The 22,375-nt window shown below is 25.6% G+C and overlaps 4 protein-coding genes across 14 annotated transcripts in view; 3 read left to right on the top strand and 1 right to left on the bottom strand.

Moving 5' to 3' along the window:
• Positions 1-698: 698 nt before the first annotated feature.
• LOC126897669 (uncharacterized) lies at positions 699-4,283 on the top strand. The gene is made up of 3 exons (XM_050671436.1): positions 699-1,776; positions 2,177-2,823; positions 3,260-4,283. Exons 1-3 carry the CDS (start codon positions 837-839, stop codon positions 4,190-4,192), a joined length of 2,520 nt encoding a protein of 839 aa, XP_050527393.1. The 5' UTR covers positions 699-836; the 3' UTR covers positions 4,193-4,283.
• A 2,449-nt stretch (positions 4,284-6,732) lies between these two features.
• On the top strand, positions 6,733-7,817 carry LOC126897689 (uncharacterized). The gene is made up of 2 exons (XM_050671479.1): positions 6,733-6,804; positions 6,899-7,817. Exon 2 carries the CDS (start codon positions 6,985-6,987, stop codon positions 7,657-7,659), a length of 675 nt encoding a protein of 224 aa, XP_050527436.1. The 5' UTR covers positions 6,733-6,804; positions 6,899-6,984; the 3' UTR covers positions 7,660-7,817.
• Positions 7,818-9,119: 1,302 nt separating this feature from the next.
• LOC126897679 (uncharacterized) lies at positions 9,120-16,958 on the top strand. Its single transcript, XM_050671456.1, has 8 exons — positions 9,120-9,272; positions 11,135-11,220; positions 12,056-12,250; positions 12,316-12,426; positions 12,500-12,737; positions 12,803-13,046; positions 14,810-15,000; positions 16,464-16,958. The coding sequence occupies exons 1-8, from the start codon at positions 9,179-9,181 to the stop codon at positions 16,583-16,585; spliced, it is 1,281 nt and encodes a 426-aa protein (XP_050527413.1). The 5' UTR covers positions 9,120-9,178; the 3' UTR covers positions 16,586-16,958.
• A 1,540-nt stretch (positions 16,959-18,498) lies between these two features.
• LOC126897683 (uncharacterized) overlaps positions 18,499-22,375 on the bottom strand; it is a 22,766-nt gene continuing 18,889 nt past the window's right edge. For 7 of the 11 annotated variants that reach the window (XM_050671460.1, XM_050671462.1, XM_050671464.1 and 4 more), the window contains 4 exons: positions 21,007-21,072; positions 20,525-20,575; positions 20,383-20,463; positions 18,499-18,876 (listed from right to left, as the gene is read on the bottom strand). In XM_050671460.1, coding sequence (XP_050527417.1) covers positions 18,602-18,876; positions 20,383-20,463; positions 20,525-20,575; positions 21,007-21,072 — 473 coding nt within the window. In that variant the 3' untranslated portion in view covers positions 18,499-18,601. The remainder of the gene's footprint in view (positions 18,877-20,382; positions 20,464-20,524; positions 20,576-21,006; positions 21,073-22,375) is intronic. The other 4 variants (XM_050671461.1, XM_050671463.1, XM_050671465.1 and 1 more) reach the window with 1 other exon arrangement.

Raw genomic sequence — 22,375 nt, 5'->3', positions numbered from 1 at the left:
TTTACTAATTAAAATAATCTTATATTTACTTTGTATGATGCTAAATGTAAATGATAGAAATTATACAGAGTTGATTTATCCATATTAAAATTATAATAGGATAACATTTAACACAATTGTTGAAAAATAAGAAATTATTGTTTTTCAACTATGCATCTTTGACTTTTATTGTTTGTTATGACGCCGTTGTAAGCGCGCCAAATTTATTAACACTTTCCAGTTCAGTTTCATCTTTGTGATATTGAAATACGGATAGGCATGTTATTTTTGAAATTTATTTAATTATTGTTCATTTTTCATTTAAAAAAATTTCATTAATAAAAGAGCACAGTAAAATATTTTTAAAAATGTGTTCAGAAGATATTTCTTATTGATGTATAAAATTTATAAATATATTAAGCATTCAGTAACACATTGAATAAAATGGAATTATTTAATCTGCAATAGAGTTAAGATTTAGGTAGATTAAAGATCACAAATTTTAGTTTTTTTTTTAAATTCTATTAATATGTATTGACTCTCATGTAATATGTATAATCAATTATTTGATATAATTAAATTATAGTTAAATTATAATTATAGTACAATAATTAAATTTCTTTATGTGTGGTGACACTGCATTATGACAGGTTCGTGTTATCAGTAAATTCCGAAATGTACTGTCTGGTTTAATATTATCTGTGGTAACACTGTTAAAGATTTTGTTACGTCCGGTCACTATAACGTTTTTTTATTTACTTGATAGAGGGTTAAAATAATGTTTGTTAAATACCATCTAGTTTTTATTTTTAAATTCAACTATATTTTTTAATTAAGTTTATTAGTTTTCTATTATAATGTCACGCAACAATTTTGATTCAACAACTTCTACTTTTAAGGCACCATTAGCTCCAATAAGAATGCCTCAATCTACCCAAGCACCAGAGGCACTGCTTTTCAATGATATAATGGAGGATAAAACTACAATTTTACGAAATACAATGGCTGAATTTTTACAAGTACAGCCATATCGTAAATTTGAATTTGAATTTTCAAATTTTCTCAACCGGGTAAAAGGTATGATAGAAGAAGGACATCGTAATGGTGCTAATGCTTCCCGTCTAACAAATATTTCACATATTGCTCCAATGTATAACAGACCTTCAATGAGTTTTAATTGTAGACCTCCATCTACAATGTCAATGTTCCCTTCAAATCAGAGTTCTTATCAGATATCCGAAACAAATTACCAACAACGCATTCAACCTTTAAATCCATTTAAACCTCCATCAAGTGTTTCTATGTTACAACCCAAGTTATTATCTCACAATGATGATGATATGATTAACCATGAACATAGTTGTTCTCCCAAATCATGTACTACAATTATTGAAATGGGACAACAAGCTAATAATGTAACTAAAAGAACTTGTGATGATTTTGAAAGCCATGAAGATCATGTACCAGAAAAACATCAGGATACTGCTATTAACAAATACTCTGATATGACAATAATTGAGAATGGTTCATTTACAGAAAATAGTAATGTAAATAACTCAAATCGATGCAAGTTGCTTGAATCTGATTTAGAGAATGTTGGATTCAAAATCGTTGTTGGACTACCAAATAAAAGTACTACATTAAGTAAAAAGGATCATTCAAGTCGATTAGATATTGTTCCCCAAAGTCAACTTAATAACATCTCTGAAACTCTTGAAAAATATTTGTCTAAGTGGTCTATTAATGTAAAAGAAATGAAATCGCAAAAAAAAACTAAAGTTGCAATTGTATTATCTGGTAAATTATTTTATTTATTAAAAATAGATAAAATGGAGTAATATAATATAATAAATAAAATAGATGGTCAATCATCTATTTTATTAACATATTTTGCTGTTTATACTGCAACAGTGTGGTGTATCTCAAACTTCTAGGTTTTCAGAATAATCAAAAAATAAGTTTGAATGATATGTTTGTTTTAATATAAGAAATATTTTTATTCTCATAAATATCATTAAAACTATAAGTCTAAAACTATAATTATAAGTCTCACAAACATTTTTGTAGAAAAAAAATTTTTCAGAAATACTTCTTTTATTATTATTGATAAAAATCTTATTTTGTCAAATTTGAGATGTGTATTGTTGCAGTATAAATATATTAGCTATTAATTTTTAATATCTTTAAATAATTTTAGGTACTCTCTTGGCTCAAGATAAAGTTACAGTTTTAGAAAAAAATCATGATGCAGGTATCTTAGAGTGTAGAAAAGAAAAAAATCTAATAAAAACTAAAAATGGACTGTATCGTCTCCTTGGAAATATAATTAGTGGTTATCCAAAAAATGTTTTTACTATTTGCCTTGAAACTGGTGGTATTCCATTAAGATGGAGGATACTTTTATGCACACATGAAAATGTGAAAAGAGAATTAAAAAAACCACCTTTAAACTTTTCATTAGAATCTCCAGCGGGACCAATGAAATTATCTAAACCTGCTCTTAATTTAGATGTCAGTATGACAAGGAAAGGTACATCTTATGGCACAAGTAAAGTTGTAGTCAACAAAGATATTAGTAACAAAAGAAAATTTCCTGAATGTGATACTGCTGCTGAGAATAATAAAAGTAAACATCGCAAATATCAAGCACCCTTGTTAGCTTCGACACCAAAAAGGCCAAGATTACATCCACAATGCGCAACTCCAAGTGAAATTTTAAAAAGTAAATTATGTCGTAAGCTCAATGTAAATCATGAAATGTCTAAACATAAAAATTGTAAAACTTTGAATACAGCAAATGATTCCATTGTGGTAAAGAAAAGACAATCGTATACTAAAGATGAAGTAAGAATATTTAAAAATAGTTTTTTTTTTTTTAATTTTTTTTAATTTTTTAGAAAGCTAAAGTAATATTTTGGCAAATATTGACAGAAGAATGTCATTTTATTTAATTTTAAAAATAAAAGTTATTTTTAAAAACTTATTAAATAGTTTAATTCAGAAATTTTCTGTGTTAACATATACATTATAATTAAAATAATAATTAAATTTATTGATGAACATTTTTATTGTTAAACTAGAATCAAATTATTATACTGTCAGTTAAGGAAAATCTTTTTGTCATTAGTCTAATATACCCTAAATTATTCCAGAAAATTTGATTTCTTTATAGTAAAAGTTAAACTTTTTTAAATTTTTTTAAATATCTTAAAAAGTTATAAAAATTAAAAAATTGATATCTACTTTATACTTAACATTCATATATATATATTTTTTTTAGAACATTCAGTTTTTAAGACCACCAACACCTATGACTAATAATAACGCTAATGGTTCTAAGTCGGCCTCATCTGAAAAATCTGCCAATCATACAAAAAGTTCTAGAAATGGCTCTGTAAATTCCACAAACATAAATAGCATTTCTTGTAGTAAACAATCAAAAAGTAGTTTGATAGAAAATTCTGGTGTACATGATGTAACAGACAAAATTAATTCATCAAAAGCAAAACATAAGACTTCTGTTATAAATTCAACAGCTAGCACATTAGAACATTCAAAACAAATAAAAACTCAAAATTCAATACTGAAGAAAAGGTCAAAATCAAAAAATGAAAATATCATAGATAGTAAATCTAAAATTATTCTAAGTGATGGTGGGAAATCAAAAATAACTAAACGGAAACCTAAAGAAGATTCGAAGCGAATATATTCAAAAGTGCTTGATGAAATACCAAAAAATATTTGTACAAAAGAAAAAAAAAAGGGTTTTTCAGAAGAAACACCTACCAAGAGTGCATCAGGACAAGGCTTATTTGACAATTTTGAAGCAGATGACTATGGTGATATTAGTGATTTTAATGTAATGCAATCACCTGGAAAGTTAAGCATGATTTCACGGACAGACAAGTCCAGAAGTGAAACACCACCTTTGTTTAATCAACAATGGATGGGAACTTCTGGTAAATCTATAGTTATAAGTGAACCACCTACACCCCTTAGTAAATCAGCAGAAGCTAAAGCATTACGACGAGTTAAAAGACCTGAAATAACAGAAAAAGAAGAATTAAAAGAAATGAAACGATATAAATTATCTAAAAAAAAACAAGGAGATAAGGAAAAAAATTATGATGCTGTAAACAAATTGATTAATGACATGTTAGTTTATGGTGAGCAATTGAGTTTTGATGATGAAATGATTTCATATTCAAGTTAATTATATCTCATTATGTATTTTTAACTATGATAACTATTTTTATAATTAATTTCCTTTATTTTATTATTATACGTTTACCTCATTTATAGAATACCAGTACGAATTTTGTGTATTTATAACCTTCATAACTCTTTGTGAATTTATATTTATATTTTTTGGGGTTATAATAATTTAGTTCAAAAAATTTTGAACTCTGACATAAATCAATGTTTAACTAGTTATTCTTGATATAAAGTTGAAAATTAGTCAACGATTTCTGTATTTAATTCTTCAAATTAACTAAATTACATATTATACTGATATAAGACTTTAAAATATTAAAAACAAACATCTTATAGATTGTATTATCTGCTCTAATTATATTTTTTAATGACTATTAATTTATACAGTTTTCCCTGTAAAAAGTGAAATAGAAATTCCATTGTTGCATTTTTTTTATTATGAAAAAATAAATTATATATATTTACTTTTTTTTTATAATATAGGTAAAAGTATGTAAATTTAAAAACCAGTTATTACTTTTTATTGATTATTTGACTAATCAGGTTAATATTAGTAATAGTTGTGCTTAATATATTAATAGTTTTTTACTTATGACTTATTTATTTATATTTTAATAAAACACAGTTTATACATTGATTGATTTTTTAAATCTAAACAATGCTTTATATATTTATAGTTCATGAAAAATATTAAATATTTGTTTATTTTATCTTTACAATTTATAGGTAATATATACTGTAATTACAATAAAATTGTTGTCTTTTGTATGATTTAGGACAAACTAAATTAAACAAAATGATGTGGAATTTAACATAATGTATCCTTATTTTAGAATAATTTCTATATAAATTTAATTGTAACTTTCACAATTTTTAGAGGGTGTGATAGAATTAGGTAGTGGGGTTAAAAAACATTCAATTTTTTTTGAGTTAATATACATGTTACATTGTATAATACATAAGGGATTACAAATTCAGGTAGCTAATTGGTTTTTTATGACGATATTAGCAAGCATATAGCCTTTATTATCAATGGTAACAAGACACATTGTTGTGAGATTATAAACACACTAACTGGCAATGTAGAAATTATATCCATTGCTAGTGATAATTGACTTTAAACACTCCGTGACTGTAACAGTGATGTCATAAAAAACTAAAAAGTGAAAAATAAATATAGTTTAAAAAAACTGAAAAACACGCTTTTAAAGCATATCGAACTAAAAAGTTAAAAATAAGCTTAAAACGATAATGAACGAAAAATACTAGTATTATTGTGAAAAAAAGCGTGGGTGCTTTGTGCCATATTTTTCGTATATTGAGCGCCCGATGCTTTTATCACAATTATACTAGTATTTTTTGTTCATAATTATTTTAAACTTATTTTAAAAATTATTTTTAACTTTTTAGTTCGATGTGCTTTAAAAGCGTGTTTTTTTAGTTTTTTTAAACTATATTTATTAGATATACTTCAAAATTTTATGATAATAATAAAAATAATAGCAATTATTAAAAATACAGATAAAAATTAGTCACTCTCTTTCAAAAATTTGCACAACATTAACACAAATATTTTTAAGGGAGAGATCCCTAATTTGAATCGGCACGCTGGTTTAATTAGTACGTAGCACCGAAATCAGACTACCTTCATATCTCGACCATTAAATAACGATATCGGTGAAATCAGGTTAGATTTGTGAAAACACAAGTTATAAAATGTTAGGACCAATAAAATAACTGCTAATTATTTTCATACAAATTTTTATCAATTTCACTGAAATTATTATTATAATGCTAAATTTTTCCAAAATTTTGTAAAAATATAATTCTTAAGATTCGTTTTATACCAATTACACTTGAATTAGTGAGAGAATAATGCTATACAGAGTGTTCAGTAAGTCAGGAAACGGGTTTCTATTGTTCTCATTGTTTGTAACAAAACTTACTGAACACTCTGTATAGACCTGTATAATATGTGACCCCGCTGGTCATTAAAGCAATTAGGTAGCTGTTTGTCTTTGTTAGATTACTTTGGACTTTTTTTTAAATTAAAAAAAATCTTAACACTATGCTAAATTATTGTTTATATTTAAATATAATTTTAGTACTGTTTAACATTTACAACTTAGATTTTTTTTCCTTAAAGGGCTATACAAAACGATAATTTGTATAAAGAAAACATTTTTTTTTGGTCTTTAACCAATAAATTGATTTGGTACCTGCCATTTTCAAGTCCAAGATAAGTCTAGTAGGGGTTAAAATACTGTATTTATATATTATGTATATATAATATCAGGGTATAGAGGCTTTAAAATGCATTTCAAATATATAATTAATTTCAATACCTTCAGAAAAATTTTAAAAACCTATCACTGTATTTAAGAGAATGTTCGGATTGAACTTCATTTTTATTCAATGTTTTGAAGAAAAATAAAGAATTATTTTTTAAAATGCAGAATTATGTATTTTTTAATTTAAGAATTCAAAATAAATTATTTTATTTTGTAATAGATTGAAAAATCAAACTTAAATACATCAGCCAATTATAAACGTTTATTGCAATCACTATAACAATGATACAAGATATATAAAATGTATAATGCTTAAAAAGTAATCATATTTTAAATTTTAATATATAATTTACTATTTAATGTGTTCCCATTATCAATGGTATCGTCGCTTATGTTAGTTATTTTTACATTAGCCAACTCAGGTAGGTTGTTTGGATTTGACCCAATTCCAGGAGAGCACTGTAACACAACTGACAATAGTGTCTTGTTGAAAGATGGCATGGACCGAGCATTTTCAAATTTATCTACGACTGAAATGTCGATGTGGACAACTAATAGTAATGATTTTAAATCAAATGTCACTATGTCATCAACAGATCAGTTGGTGAATTTGATTAAAGATACTTTGGACGAATGTAATAAAAAAGATGCTCTAGACTGCGCCAACAAAATAGCTAAGGTTTTAATCGAACGGCAATTATTGATGTCGACTAAAACTCCAAATATTCAATACATGTTGATGATCAACAACGGTACGATCATGACAACTAATGACAATGATGACGCTAAAGTGTCAGCCATCGTTTCACGCGTATTCGACATATTCATGGAAAAATTTAATGGATCTATGAATGAATCATTGCCACATCAGATGTGGATTACAACATTAACTACAGTTTCTACGCACATAAATAGTGTCTCCACTAGCAGATCAAAAATACCATGGCCGTTTAGCTCAACTGCTGCAACAACATCAACAACTACATCAACACTCACTATGAAATCGTCTCCATTGTTGCCGTCAACGTTAACGTCAATAGATGATGGAAATGATCAAAAGAAATCAACTTTTTTTTATAGTGACACTTTTAACGATGATCTCGATATACTTGGAGTTCAACCAAACCTTTGTGATCTCTTAAATAGCTATCGAATTCCAAGAATGAAAAAATAAATGATGATCAGTTAACTAGGTTACTGTTGCAAAAATATTGAATAAATTAAACCAAGGCCTGTAATCTTATCATAAATCTTAAATTAAGAATTATGAAAAAATATTAATAATGTATGAATTTTAATCATGCATACCTATGATCTACAAAAACATGATGTATTGATCGTGTTTGGTAAAATTCGTTTTCAAAATTGACGCATATAACGTAAACAATTTATATGATTTTATAAAATTTATAGAAAAAACGATCTATGTCATTCTATGTTTATATTATATTATGTTCTATCTATAGAACATAAACATAAACTCATTTTTACAAATTTTGGATTTGGACAGAATTTCCAGAGCATCACCGAAATTTTTATTGGATTTGACAAATAAATATAATGTATTTACAGTAATTCTCAAAATATACCTCACCTTGAACATAAAAATGCTCACCAATTTTTTTACTATTAACTTTTATACTATTTTAATGTTATTATATTTAGTAATATTTTATAGTCTCTAAAAATATTTGTTTTGGACCACAAAATATAACTATTCTAACAAAAAAATTATTCACTCGAGTATACAAGTCTTATTGTTTTTTGGAAATTCGTTTGAAATTTAAATCTAATGGATTGACATTACTAGAGCTATATTTCTTGTAACCATAATATTTTTTATAGATATAATTTTTTTTGCATTTATTAATAAATTTGTATTATAATTTATTAATTTATAATACAAAACTTATAAGTTTCTATTAAAGTATATATTATAATCAAAAGTTAGAGTATTCTGTTATTTTTTGAAATTATAGTATTTAAAGAATAATGACATATACAACGCGCCACCTAGTTTTGACATTTTTAATAACATTTGTTCAAATGATATTTTGCATTACTTTTTTAAAAAATATTTTTTAGTTTTGGACTACATTAAATGCATATCTTTTATAATTTGTATACATTTTTTTATTTAATTTTTGTATAACATTAAAAAAAAAGTATTTATTTTTTCGATATTTCAAAATAATCATTTTTATTTCTTTTCTTACAAAAAATTATACTTAAAAAACAGATTATGTATTATAAAATTTATAATAATTTATATTTAATATACACCATAATAAGCTGCATCCTACCGTATTATATAGTCAGTCTGATGCATTTATATAAAATTGTCCTATAAAACTATTCTTTTCGGTTTCTATAAAGTTGTAAATTTTCATTTGAAATTTCTTTTTATGAAAATTAATAAAATAATAAAGACTTTTTATTGTTAAATCGCTATTCTCAATAAAGGGCTGAAACCCTTAAACTCCCTTATCTACGCCAATATATACACTTTTCTCCTTCCAAAAATAACTAAAATACATGTATTTCATAATTATTTTTCTTACCGTCCTTGATAATAAGAAAGTTAATAAATACAAGTTGCAATCTAATTTATGTTAAAAATTGAATTCATTTCCATACAACGTTTGTTTAGTATATTTTATAAATTAAATCAATTATCACAATATAAAATAATAATGAATTATCAACTATTTTTGTTAAAATTGTTAAAATTTTTATTATTTTATAATTATACTAACGCAGATTTGATAGATTTTCAACAAGAACAAGGTATTTATGACTTAAATATCAGAGTAATATCATTAGTGAATGAATGATTTAAATTTTTTCATCATTCAAAGTCCTATCTTAATTTAAATTTTAATGCTTTACTCATGTTATCAAAATATTTTTGTTTTTTGAAAAATACCTAGTAAAAAAATTTTAAATTAATCATCATTAACTTAAGTATAATTTTTAATTAATATTATAGTATTATAAGGGTGATTTACCTCTTTCCCTTACTCCTAATAATTACAATAATTACCTCAGTAATTTTGTCTATTTTAATTTCCGACAGCAATTTATGTACTAGTTGGAAAACTTTTTTTTTGTTGTTCTTAAAAATTATTGAAAGAAATCAGCTAATTTGTGTTTAATACTTCACCATTAAAATAATAGAGTTCCAACTCTGAACATATTGTGATTAAATTAATTTTTTGCAAGAGCTATTCACAAAGTAGTTTCAAGATAAATTATTAGTTTTAATTAATAGGTAGTTAGATATGTGATAATTTTTTTCGTATTATCATGATTTCAATTATAACATTTTTAGTTTTAATGCATAGGTACGCCCAAACTCTGGTTCCTAATGAACCAATTTTGCTCATGGATATGTCTAAACGTATCTAGATGAAGCTATCAGTGCCATAATCTTAAAAAATTCCCTTCAATCCTAATAATAAAGAAAATTGTTCTGCAAATTATAATTATCATAAAATAGTTAATATTGATATTTTTAATTTTCACTTTATATTGAAATAATTTTTTGAAAACAGGAAGGTTCATTGTGAAATTTTTATTAATAATACTTTAAACATTTTCATAGTCCTTCATTAAGGTACAGTGGGAGTTAAGAAATTATATCAATATTTTTTTAAAAATTTTTATTATTGTTCCAAAATACATGATTTGTTTAAAACTACATTGTGTTAGAGTTAATACAATGTACTTTAAGATAAAAAAGAAAAACATCCATTTTTTTGGTAAAATTATCATATTTTACATAGCAACCGAACCTATACACCAGTCGAAACTACATACTGTACTTTACTTTAAATTTTTTTTTCAATTTAATTTATAACATAATGGATAAACCAAATATTTATGTTTATAGCAAATAATTCCATTTTAGATTTTTGTAGTATTTATACTATAATAAGCCCAACTGTGATGATATTTTAATTTTCAATTAAGGGATGATGAGTTATATTGAGCTTTATGCACTGTCCAAAATCTATGATTTTCACTTTTGCACTGATGATCTACTTGCTTGGATTTAAGCAAGTAGACAAAAATCTGTGTAGACAAAAATATGAAGATACAATTTTTTTTTTCATTTGTTAGGGGTAGCGAAAAATTAAATATACTCCCTTTGGAGGAAACCATAGTTATGCTATTGCACGTTTGTTTGACATCTGCTTGTACTTTTTTTGATTGTTGTAACTTAATGTAGAATTTATTTGAAAATAGTATATCATAATAGTACAATAAGTATGAATATTGTTTAATGAGGTCAAATAGTTTTTTGTTAATCTTTTTATGCTTAATATTTATAGCCTATAAAATTATGTCACTGACTATATTATTATTTTTAAATTATATTTATGGATAAAGAACCAGTGACTTAATCAATAAATTAATGTTTTCCATTATCAGCAATATTTGATTAAAACATTTATGAGCCCATAAATTAAGTTTTTATTTTCAATAATAGATAGTTTAATATAAAAATGATTTTAAGGATTCATTTTCTAAAATTAAAAAAGGAACCATTAATTATTTTTTAAAAATTAGTTATAAGGAATGGATTTAAAATAATTTTAAAAGTTTTGTAGAGCTACTTTTTGAGTTTCTATACTTCTTATGTACAGGTGAAAGAGTTGTGAAAACTCCAAGACGTATATCAATACCCGTTCATTATGTCAGTGGAACTCATTATGAAGTTGGATTCAGTGTGGTAAGTAGAATATACAGGGGGTGGATAATATAATATGAACACCTGACATATACTCAATATTTATTTATTAATAAGATGTTGGGCCTCCATTTGCTTTTAAAACCGCTTCAATCCTTCGCGGAATAGATTCAGTATTACCCAAATGAGCGTTAAGTTCTGCTGTAACTTTAGCCGCAGTAGTTTTATGTTGTCTTGTCACAATCCGTTTTAATGTTCGTAGGTCCCTGTCAGTCAACTTTGGATTTCGCCCACTATTACTTTTCGCCGATGATGTTTTTCCGTATTTCGTGTATGCTGTCATTACTGTGGATCCAAACTGTCCCTCTTGACACGTTCAACAGTTTAGATGTCTCCGTTACAGACACTCCCGCTAATCGAGCACCCACTATTTGCCCTCTTTGGAAGTCCAAGAGGTCACGCATTTTATTTTAAATTTATTTTAACGTTCGTAGTATAACCTGTGTTATACACTAATATGTTATAAATAACTACTATATTGTAATAATATACTAATTTTACGCCATGTTATCCAAAAATTATACAGTGTAGCCAACTTGCAANGTGTTGTCCAAAAATTATACAGTGTAGCCAACTTGCAACAATATGTAACTATATTGCATGGTGTTCATATTATTTTGTCCACCCCCTGTATAACTAATGAAAAACTAATAAATACTTAAAAAAGAATTTCAGTGAAAGTATAATTTAGTCTCGTCATAATATTAAAATTATTCAAGTCAATAAACCAAAAGTATAGGTTTGCTGGTTGTGATGATTTAGAGTAAAATGTTAATTGAAACAATGTAACTTACAATATTTTCTCAACATATTTTAGGGTCGCACATATAAGAGTATGATAAATGATTATTTACAAAAATATAGCCCACTACAAAATTATTTGAAATTGTTCGAGGAACCAGAAGGTCGTAAAATATACGAAGAGAGCTTAAGCGCGACAGAAAAATACTTTCCACAGTACATCGTCGAGTTACGAGGCATAGCTGATGGATCACAAGCTCCTTTCGAACAGGTACTGATTATTCTTTAAAATATAATTGAAGAAATTAAAATTATTTAAATGTACTTTTTTTTTAGCTTTTCTTGGTGGCTTTAGATGATACGTTACCAATGAGCTTGAATAAGGAATATGTAGACAAAGGACCTGTGGGATGTAGTTCACTTATGATAAACCAACTAAACGGTCAGGTAAACATGTTACTACACATCATTCTCTATATAAACCATTTTTGTAAGCCTTACCTAATCATTGCGATATCAGTTTTTAGGTCATACAGAAGATGCATTTTCTGCGTCAGAAGACAACTTTTATATTATAGCTGCACATATAATACCTAGTAAAAATGAATCTGGGGGTGTATTCAAAGCCAGAGAAGAAAAATTTGAAGCGCTAGCGTACGCAGGACACTTACCTGGGCTAGCCAGTGGGCATAATTATCATGGTTTAGTGTTTTCAATCAACACGTTATCTGTCTCGAAAAACGTCAGGGGCCGTATACGTTAGATTTTTTTATCTATTTCTAGACACAAATGACATCATTAACATAAAAATGTGTTTTTTTAGCACGCGAGTTTATTACCAGAGCATTATTGTCATCCAAGGCTAACATGACCGAAGTTATTGAAATATTATCTAATGAAGGAGCAGGTACCGCAGATGGGTTTAATGTAAATTTGGTCTTTCTAAATTTATCAAGGGAATCTCGAGTTTTTCACTCAATTGAAGTTGCTCCAAATTATAATAATTCCCAATCAAAGTTGAGCATTGTTGATTTTCCTATTGGGAGCAATTCTTTCCATGCTAACAGGTGTGCTATTGAATTTAAATATATCATTATTATTTTTCTAGAATTCATAAAACTTTCTTTACTATTTTCTGAAATTAATTTTAAGTTGACACGGCCCGTAATAGCGCACTATTCATTTACAGTGAATTAGCACGTTATCCTGTCGTGATTATCAGATGTCCACTGTCGCACACATCTGTGTCGACGTTATATCTAAGTTTGTCCTGTCCGGCGGTCGGTAGATAGGACAGGTCAAGGTTTGAATACTACGAGACACGTCGGCTTAAACCAGTTCACCTGTGACTTACATCCGACGCACGTGCCGTCCAAGTACACATACTAACGTTATAATATTGTTCACTCGGGCATCTATGTATTTTGCAGTATTTTAACATTATTGTTATATTTAAAAGTAAAATAAGCCAACTCCGTTTTTATAGTAATCACGTTGTTGTGAAATACATTTTATTATTTATAAACGACTTTAATATCGTGCAAAGTAGCTCAACTCCACTGTATAACAAAAAACATGAAAAAAAATATAAGTAAATCGTTTACCCTTAAAATATAAGGAATAATTGCAATTCTATTTTTAAGAATTTTTTTTAGCACAGATTTTGCAAATTAAACATTTTTTATGACGCTCAACACAATAGTTAATTTAAATTTGACATAAGACACTTGAGGTTACTCAGTTATTCAACTAGTAAAAAAAAGTCACAAATATTTTACGAATTTCGATTAACACTCAGTTTGGAAATAGAAAAAAACCATCTAAATTATGAAATAATTGTTACACATTAAATCTAAAGACACCATTGTATTATTGTTAAAAAACAGCAACAGTGTTAAAAACAATTTTTCGCCGGTAAGTTCAGTCTTTTCGAGAAAAATACTCATTAAATTTAATTTTAAAAGTTTTCAAATTTAACATATCTTTATTTAACATCAAATTATATTAGAAAAATAATAAAAAAAAAAAACACAGTATGGACGTGGCATAGTTGGGACAAGTATTACTATTTTCAGTAAATTTATCAGAAAAGCACGATTTTTTTTTGCATTTTTATCGTAATAGATCACTTAAACAGAAATCATAGTCATCATATCTAATTAACTTTCGGTGTTTAAAAAGATTCTACAATTTAAATATTCAGAACTTAATTAATTTTAATAATTTACTTTAACTAAAAAAACCATTAAAAAAAATGTTGTCAAAAAAATCTACTCAATAGAGTGTATCATTATAAAATTTGATTGCAATAGTAAAAATCTATTGTTAAATTCAAGTGAAACTAAAAATCATTTTTTTTAGAAATGATTTATATAGCAACATGTTACCAAAAAAATTGGAATATTATAGACTGGTAGTAGCACACACAAATAGAGTTAAAAAGTAAATAAATTATAAAGTAAAATTATTTACTTTTGTAGCTGAATACTTTTATCATATCACAGCGAAGTAGTATACATTGATCACTTAATTATATTGTTTATGGAATCTTAATATTGACGTCGTAAACTAAATAGTCGATATTAATTACAAAATTATTTTTCATTAGAATAATAGGCATGCTTACCATATCAGCAAAAAAAAAAAAATTTTATAAATTTTTTATATTTGCTATTTTTTAAAAAGTAGAAATTATTTATAAAATATTAGCAAGAAAAAAGGTAATTTGACTTTATTGAGTTATTACTCTAAGCTACGATTTATAATAAAAGATAATTATTAACTTCATTGTTTTTAAAATTATAGTTATTTATATTGTATTTAATTGTAGGTTACTTCATTTATTACACTCAGAAATTCAAGAAAATCTTCCTTATGAAGATAGTATCATAAGAGAAAATGTTTACAAACAAATTACTAAAAATAAAACCTTGTCAAGCTTTGAGGACGTACTGCAAGTTCTAGGAAGTGAGGAAATGTTTAGTAATGTTCCCAATGAATTTGGTGGTACTATTCACTTAGGTAAGAAAAAAATAATATTACACAATATTCATATTTTAGCTTCGATGCGAAGCTGAAAGGTATTAATTTTACCATGATGTGTTGTTTTTTTTTTTGTAAATGGCACTACTTTTTTCAGCTCTCACTGGACCGATTTTTCTTATTGATATGTCAAAAGATCACTAATCGTATCTAATTGAATACATTACACTCAAAGATTGAAAGATTTGTTCTCGTTCCCCTTAAATATTGAAAATCCCCCAAAAATATAGGATATTAAAAATCGTTAAATTTCGACAATTTTTTACTAAATATTGTCATTGAAAAATGAACAAATCACAAAAATTCTTTCTTATATTGTAACTATAGATATTTTTCTTTCATTTGATATAAATTTTTTGAAATTCTGACCCTTTATCTGCCCACAGGATGGGATTCAAAATAGCAACTTATACACAAACATTTAAATTTAAATAAACTTAAGTTTTGAAAATGTTCCGGAAATAATCCGAGTTTCAAACATATACTAAATAAAGTTATTGTTATGTACTATAAGTTAAAAAAAAATTTTCTCGAAGGCTTATCAGTTATGTGAAAATGGTTGCAGTTGATAAATAACATGCAAATTTGGTGTTAAAATTTACGATTTCATATATTAGTTTTTCAACTTTAAATTACTATAACTTTTCGAAAAATGTATGAGTCAGTACAATTATTTTTTCATAAGTACTTTTGTTTACCACTTTTATTTGATATAGAATTTTTGAAAACCTGACTTTTGACCTGACCACAGAGGGGATTCAAAATAATAATTATTATACATAAGTTAAATTTATTCAACTCAATTTTTGAAAATTTTCAGGAAATATTGACACTTTTATTTAATATTAAATTAAAGCTTATGTAATATACTATACTATGAAAAAATAAAGATATAGGGACCATGGTAATCATATTCAAAAATATGCAATTTTTCGTTAAAATTCTTGGTATTGTATTTTAATATACCTTATGATGAGATACGCTGATTTTCATGAATATTATATAAAACTAATTGAAATAGAATATACAGTTAAAGTTATTTCAGTTTTGTTTTATTTTAAGTCAAAAAAATTAATTTTAACTTTTAAATTATCTTAAATTGCTAATTTTATTAAAAAACGAATGCGACGAACGTTGCCTGTGTCAATAATTTTGTTGCAATTTTTCCTTAATTCTATTTGAGTTAGAATTTGACTTTTGAATAATCCACCAATTTCTTAAAATTACACACTATCTACAGATTTGCATTGAAGCATTTCTTATGATAGTGATTTTAATGACTGTAAGATATCATTTATACTTGCTCCTACTTGACCACGTCAATAAGTTATCTCAACCCCACAGTGCTATATTTTTTTTATACAAGTTTAATAATTACTAAACACATAATATATTTATATGTATAGAAAAAAATTATAAAATGAATATTTGTTTTGATCTAGGTGTTTTTGATTTGACTAAAAAGATATGGATGATGTGGAACAACAATCCAATTTATAACTCTCCTTTATTGCAATTACCACTGACATTTGTGGATCTAATCACTTCGCCTAAAAATCAATGAATATTATACCTATAAACCTGTTAATAATTGTTAAAAGTCATGAAATTGTGAAAATATAAAATATAAAAAAAATAAATATTATTTTGATGTGCTCAGAAAAAAAACAAATGATAAAATGCTGCAGAAAAAATAAATAAATTTAACGAAATAAAAATTATTATATGATTAAATCACCTATTGGAATTACGACTAAGTGTTACAATATTTTATAGAATGAGTTATCAAGTATGTATAATTTGTATGAATAGATAATGTAAAATTTAAAAAGTATTTCAGGAAATAAATAAATGGCTGGATAGCGATTGTGGTATTTCTTTATAACGTCCGACAAATAACGGCCTTGATTCATTTTTTCAACCTGTCACGTTGATATTTTCCGTTATTTAAAAATATGTTTAAGAATATCATATATTTTAGCTTACTCTTTATTTTTAATAAAAGGTATAAGCTTTTAAGAATAGTGAATTATTTTTTTTCCACTTATAATATAGATAAATATCGGCCAAACTACATAATTGCCAAAATTTAAAAAATGTTTAAGCTTACCTGAGTCTTACTAGAAATATACCATATAATGAAGCTAATTATGAAATCTACGCTATCAATTTTTAACTTAAAATGTTGAAACTAAAAAAATTATATTTTACAGTAAGAATCAAACTATTTTGATATACTAATCATAATATTTTTTTTCGGTGTTGGAAAAGTGGCGTCCTCATCGTCCAGTGCCCTTTATTGAGTGCTGTAATAGCTCCACTTTAGTCTTAAGTGATTGGATTGGTATGGCCCTCCAGGTTGGGGGTTGAGAATCAGTCTAAAAACCCGATTTTCTAAAAAAACCTTTGTTTATGACTGAACCTCTCTACTAATAAATAATCTTGAACCTGGAAATAGGAAATTGGAGAATACCAAGGTGGTTTTAGACCAGGTAGATCGACAACTGACCAAATTTTCATAGTCAGATAACTTTTACAAAAAACATGAGTGTTCAATAAAGAAATGCATGTTTCATTCGTTGATTTCCAAAAGGCATATACCAAGAAGGTCTAATTAATAAATTGGCAGAGTTCTACTTCCTCATAATCTGATAAAAATCTGATCGAACAAAGTATTATGGAAAGTATTTTAAAGTCAGAATAGGAAGTGTAAAATCGGAAAAATACGGAAATGTCTAAGGCAATTATGCACTACCTTGATAAGATCAATTGTTACATATGGAGCAGAGACTTGGACAATTCGGAAAACCGATAAAAACAGACTCCTTATTCTTTGAAAGGAAAATTCTGAGAAGAATTTTTGGAATTGTGAAGGACAGTGTAACTACTAACTGGAGTCTAAGGAAAAATAAGAAATTAGAATTACTGTACCAAAAACCAAACATCGTTGAAACAATAAGAAATAAGAGATTACAACGGGTAGGATACGCTTTGAGAAACCAATACCTATTATTCCATACAGTACTAGAAAAGAATCTTACAGGATAAAGGCTCATTGAAAGACCGAGAATGTGATAAGAGAATGTAGTGAAGAAGGTCGTGGAAGAACTAGGAAGAGGAAGTGATTGGTAGGCGTGAGCAGCAGACCGAGATGGATGAAAAACTGGATGTATGATGGAATGGTCCTAGACGCCACGAACACCTAAAAAAATAAAATAAAAATATTTGACCAAATATTGAAAAAACAGAAGACATTTTTTATTTTATGGGTAATTTTTAGTCAAAATACTAAAAACACGTTGACCGAACTGGAAAATTTTTTTTTAAAAATCTACAATCTTCACAAAATGCTTATTTTAATGTATATAATTAAGTTAAACTGGTTCTTATTAAAATTTTGATGATAGACTTTTTTTGATTCACGCTAACGTAGATATACTATCCTCTAAAGTAAAATAATAAAATTATTGAAAGGAGTATAATTCTATTTATTTTATTCATTGTATACAATATTACACACTTTACATTTTTATTGAAAAGTATTATTTTAATATTCACAAATATTAACAGCAATGAAAAATTATTCTACATATACAATATTATAAATTGAATTCAAATCGAATAATTTATAATCTTCGGTATCTTTTGCTCTAAAAATAGTTGCTGTAAAAGGATCAGGGTTATTGTAAAACTTGTATTTTTTATTTGTCCATTTTCCATCATTATCCATATACTCCAAAACACATTCATTATCTAAATTGCATTCACCTCTGTGTTTTAACACGTCTATATTGTTTATTAATCCAACTAATTTACACATTATCGTTTCTTTGTATGAGCACATTTTTTTATTTGCTAAAATCAAAATAAAATAAGAATGAATAAGGTTTTTGTTTATATTTTTGCATTTTTTAATTTTTGAGCAATGTGTTTTTCAAAAATAGACATTAGACAAAAATATAGTCAAAATTCATGATTTACCTGTTAGTGAAAATAAAGGAGTGAACTAGGTAAGTGTATATATACTTGCCATTTTATAGTATAGAGCTATATTATTGGAAATTTGTACGTTTTATACCTCAGAGGATTTGCTTGGTTGAGTATTTTAAATTTATGAATTAGAAAAAATAATTCAGAAAGAGCGTCTTTATTTATCATGAAATATATTTTTTTGTGAAAAAATATGAATATTTGTTAAATGTATATTTTGGTATAATTTATAATTAAATACAATTTTTTATATTTAAAATTTATCATATTAATGTACATGATTTCTGATTTTTAAGAGCATTTATTTTTATAAAATATTCAGTTGTCATGCAAAACATTTCAAAATTGGACATTTTTACCGAAAATTTTATGATTTTAATGTTCACTAACACCTAATAATTGAGGTCTCAGGTTATTTTGTTTAAAGAAATATTATATAATTTTTAAGCATCCCATCACTGCACTTTGCTTAAAATTGGATTTCCAAATTAAATTTGTTGTCGCTAAGATAAGTATTATCAATAAAATTTGTGCAATAATCCACTCAGTTTTTAAAAAGTTATTTTAAATATAAATTAAAAACAAAAAATATCAACATTAACTGTTTTATAACATTTGTAATTTTTTGGGACATGTTCCTTTATTACGGGTGTGAAAGAAATTTTTCAAAATGATGATACTGATCATTACGTATCATGATACGTTTTGTGATATTTTGACTTATCGTTGACCAATTTGATATAATAAGAGTGGGAGTAATGGTGTACTGGAGACAAAAAAAAAACACTAGTTTTACAGCTATGCAATGAACCTAAAAATAAGATATTTAAAATATAATTGTTAGCATTAAAGGAAAAAAATTATCTCTATTTTTTGTTGAGGTTAGAAATTATTTCTTATCATTTATTTATAAAATATTGGATTCAATGTTAATAATCTATAGAAATATTATCAACAGACTTCGCGTTTCCGACGTGAACAGGTATTAGACATTGATGTTATAATTAACCCTGAAATGGCAGTAAATTATTATGAATTATAGAGACGTTAATAAAATACGTTAATAGTTTCATTCGCGAGAACTATCAGGAATCAAAACTAAAATCAATAAACCTCTTACTTATACCTTATATTTAAGTATAAGGTTTATGATAAAACCAAAATTGATTTTGTTCTGTGGTAAAATTGTTATAGATATATTATAATTTATTTAGTTTTCCATTGAAATTGTGCTATTAATTTTGAGTGAATTGTGATCTCACACATAAAAATTAAAATTCAATAATTAATACGTCTATAGCTAGTAATCTAAAAAACAATATAGGTTTTCATGCATTGATTCTTTATTAATAAGAATTAATAATTATTTACCGTAATCATTTTGTAACAATTCGATGGCATAGTCCCTTATTATTTCAGTACGGCGTTTGTATTGGTCTTGATATTTAATAACTGAAGAAAGAAAAAAGTTTCTTATAATATATTAACTGGTGTAAAAGTACTTTAATCTAACCTTCGTCAAGTACCATTGTAAAATCTTCAACATCTACAAATTGAAAAACACCTAATTATTTATATTGAAATAATAATTAATAACTTGTCATAATACTATTATTATTTTGGTTTTATATGTTTGTCTCAGTACATTACATGCAATTATTTATTTACATAGGTTTTTTGTTGGATCTTCCATTTTATTAAATTTTAATTTTTAATACCCAGGCATATTTTAAATATTCATTTTAAAGTAGTTCGAGAATGGAATAATTATTAAAAAATAATTAAACCAAATTATTAATAATATCAATAGGTACTGTTAGTTAGAATTGTTCGATTCTCTATTTTATATAAAAAACTTGTTGAATTTTCATTGATTCTGAAAATTTGAGAATATGCAAATTTATTTTAATATTAAAATAAAAAAATTCAAACTGCCTCTATTAGCGCAATTCAGTTATTTAAACTTGATTTTTAGATTGTTAATAATTGTCTCACCTATATAATCATGTAAATTATTTTGAATAGATTTTTCGTGCACTCTTTTAATTTGATTTTCAGCATCTAAAATAGTGTTGAAGTATTTTATTTATAAAGTAAAATTTAGTGACAATGATAAATAATAAAATATTAGATAATATTATATTATAAAATTTATTCATTATTGATATTTTATAATTTTTAAAATAATAAATACAATAATCATTAAAAACGTGTTCTATAATTTAGGTATGCTAAATATTTATAGTAGGCCAACTTGTGTCTACAATGAAGATAATAGTTATAACTATGTAAAAACATTAGAAAATTAAGCATCAAACATTGAATAATTAATTAATTAATATTAATTTTTTATTAAAAATTAAATAAATGAACATTATATCAGCATCTATGATATTGTTTAATTCTGGAATAATAAATAAATATATTTTAATTATTTGAAAGAATGAGTAAATATAATATAATTATAATTTGGCGCATAAATATGAGAATTTTTGTAGACGCAATCTTTGTTGTTTTTAGTTATTTATACATTTCTTAAAATTTACTTTCAATTATTTGGAAATTTATGTTATAGTAACACATTATGGCCTATACCTTCGTAAAAAATTTATTAATATTTTTGATACCAAATATATTGTTGAAATTGCAATATTACATTATCTTGAACCTCAGAACCAAATGTCAATCGTCGAGGGTACGTTTTAAATATTTCGCATTATAAAATGTAAACTTTATTTGTAATTAACTATTTGTGTTTATTTAAATGTAAATAAATTTCAAAATTAAAATATTAAAATCAGTAGAAAGCAAATTTTTTAAATTATTTCTTACGTTTTACACCTTTAAAGACATTATTGCTCAATAAAATTTTAGAACCACTTGATAAAAAAATAAATTATGTCTATAAACGAAGGATGCAGTAATGGAGTTTTATAAGAGTTTATTCCAATTGTAATAAAAAAACGGTAGCACAGTGGGGTCGCGGCACTGTGGAGACATTGCATAGTTGGGTTCAGTATAGATTTAATCTGACAGTGATTAAAATCACTATCATAAGAAACGCTTCGATGCAAATCTGTAGATAGTGTTTAATTTTTAAAAATTGGTGGATTATTCCAAAAGCAACTTCTATTAAAATAAAATACAAAACCTATAATTTTCATACAAAAATAGCATATTTTTGAATATGGTAGCTATTTGCGTATAGAAGATAGGTCGTCGGGACAAATTTTTTTTTTCATTTTTTAGTACATAAAATAAGCTTTTATTTTATATATGTTTAAAGGACGCAGTATTTCCGGAACATTTTCAAAAATTAAGTTGAAAAAGTTATTTTTTGTAAAAAAGTTGCTATTTTAAATCC

The sequence above is a fragment of the Daktulosphaira vitifoliae genome, unplaced genomic scaffold (genome assembly GCF_025091365.1).
Source record: "Daktulosphaira vitifoliae isolate Bord-2020 unplaced genomic scaffold, ASM2509136v1 Scaffold_2, whole genome shotgun sequence".
Lineage (NCBI taxonomy): Eukaryota > Metazoa > Arthropoda > Insecta > Hemiptera > Phylloxeridae > Daktulosphaira > Daktulosphaira vitifoliae.
The sequence above is the reverse complement of the archived record's forward strand: the minus strand, read 5'-3'. Positions and strand labels throughout refer to the sequence as shown.

Bases quoted from the DNA above. Each gene is read 5' to 3' on its own strand.
- LOC126897679 (XM_050671456.1), top strand. From the start codon at position 9,179: ATGAATTATCAACTATTTTTGTTAAAATTGTTAAAATTTTTATTATTT. The intron at 9,273-11,134 runs GTATTTATGACT...TCTTATGTACAG, and splicing joins AGATTTTCAACAAGAACAAG to GTGAAAGAGTTGTGAAAACT. The intron at 12,427-12,499 runs GTAAACATGTTA...TTGCGATATCAG, and splicing joins TAAACCAACTAAACGGTCAG to TTTTTAGGTCATACAGAAGA.
- LOC126897669 (XM_050671436.1), top strand. From the start codon at position 837: ATGTCACGCAACAATTTTGATTCAACAACTTCTACTTTTAAGGCACCA. The intron at 1,777-2,176 runs GTAAATTATTTT...AAATAATTTTAG, and splicing joins AGTTGCAATTGTATTATCTG to GTACTCTCTTGGCTCAAGAT. The intron at 2,824-3,259 runs GTAAGAATATTT...TATTTTTTTTAG, and splicing joins AATCGTATACTAAAGATGAA to AACATTCAGTTTTTAAGACC.
- LOC126897689 (XM_050671479.1), top strand. From the start codon at position 6,985: ATGGACCGAGCATTTTCAAATTTATCTACGACTGAAATGTCGATGTGG.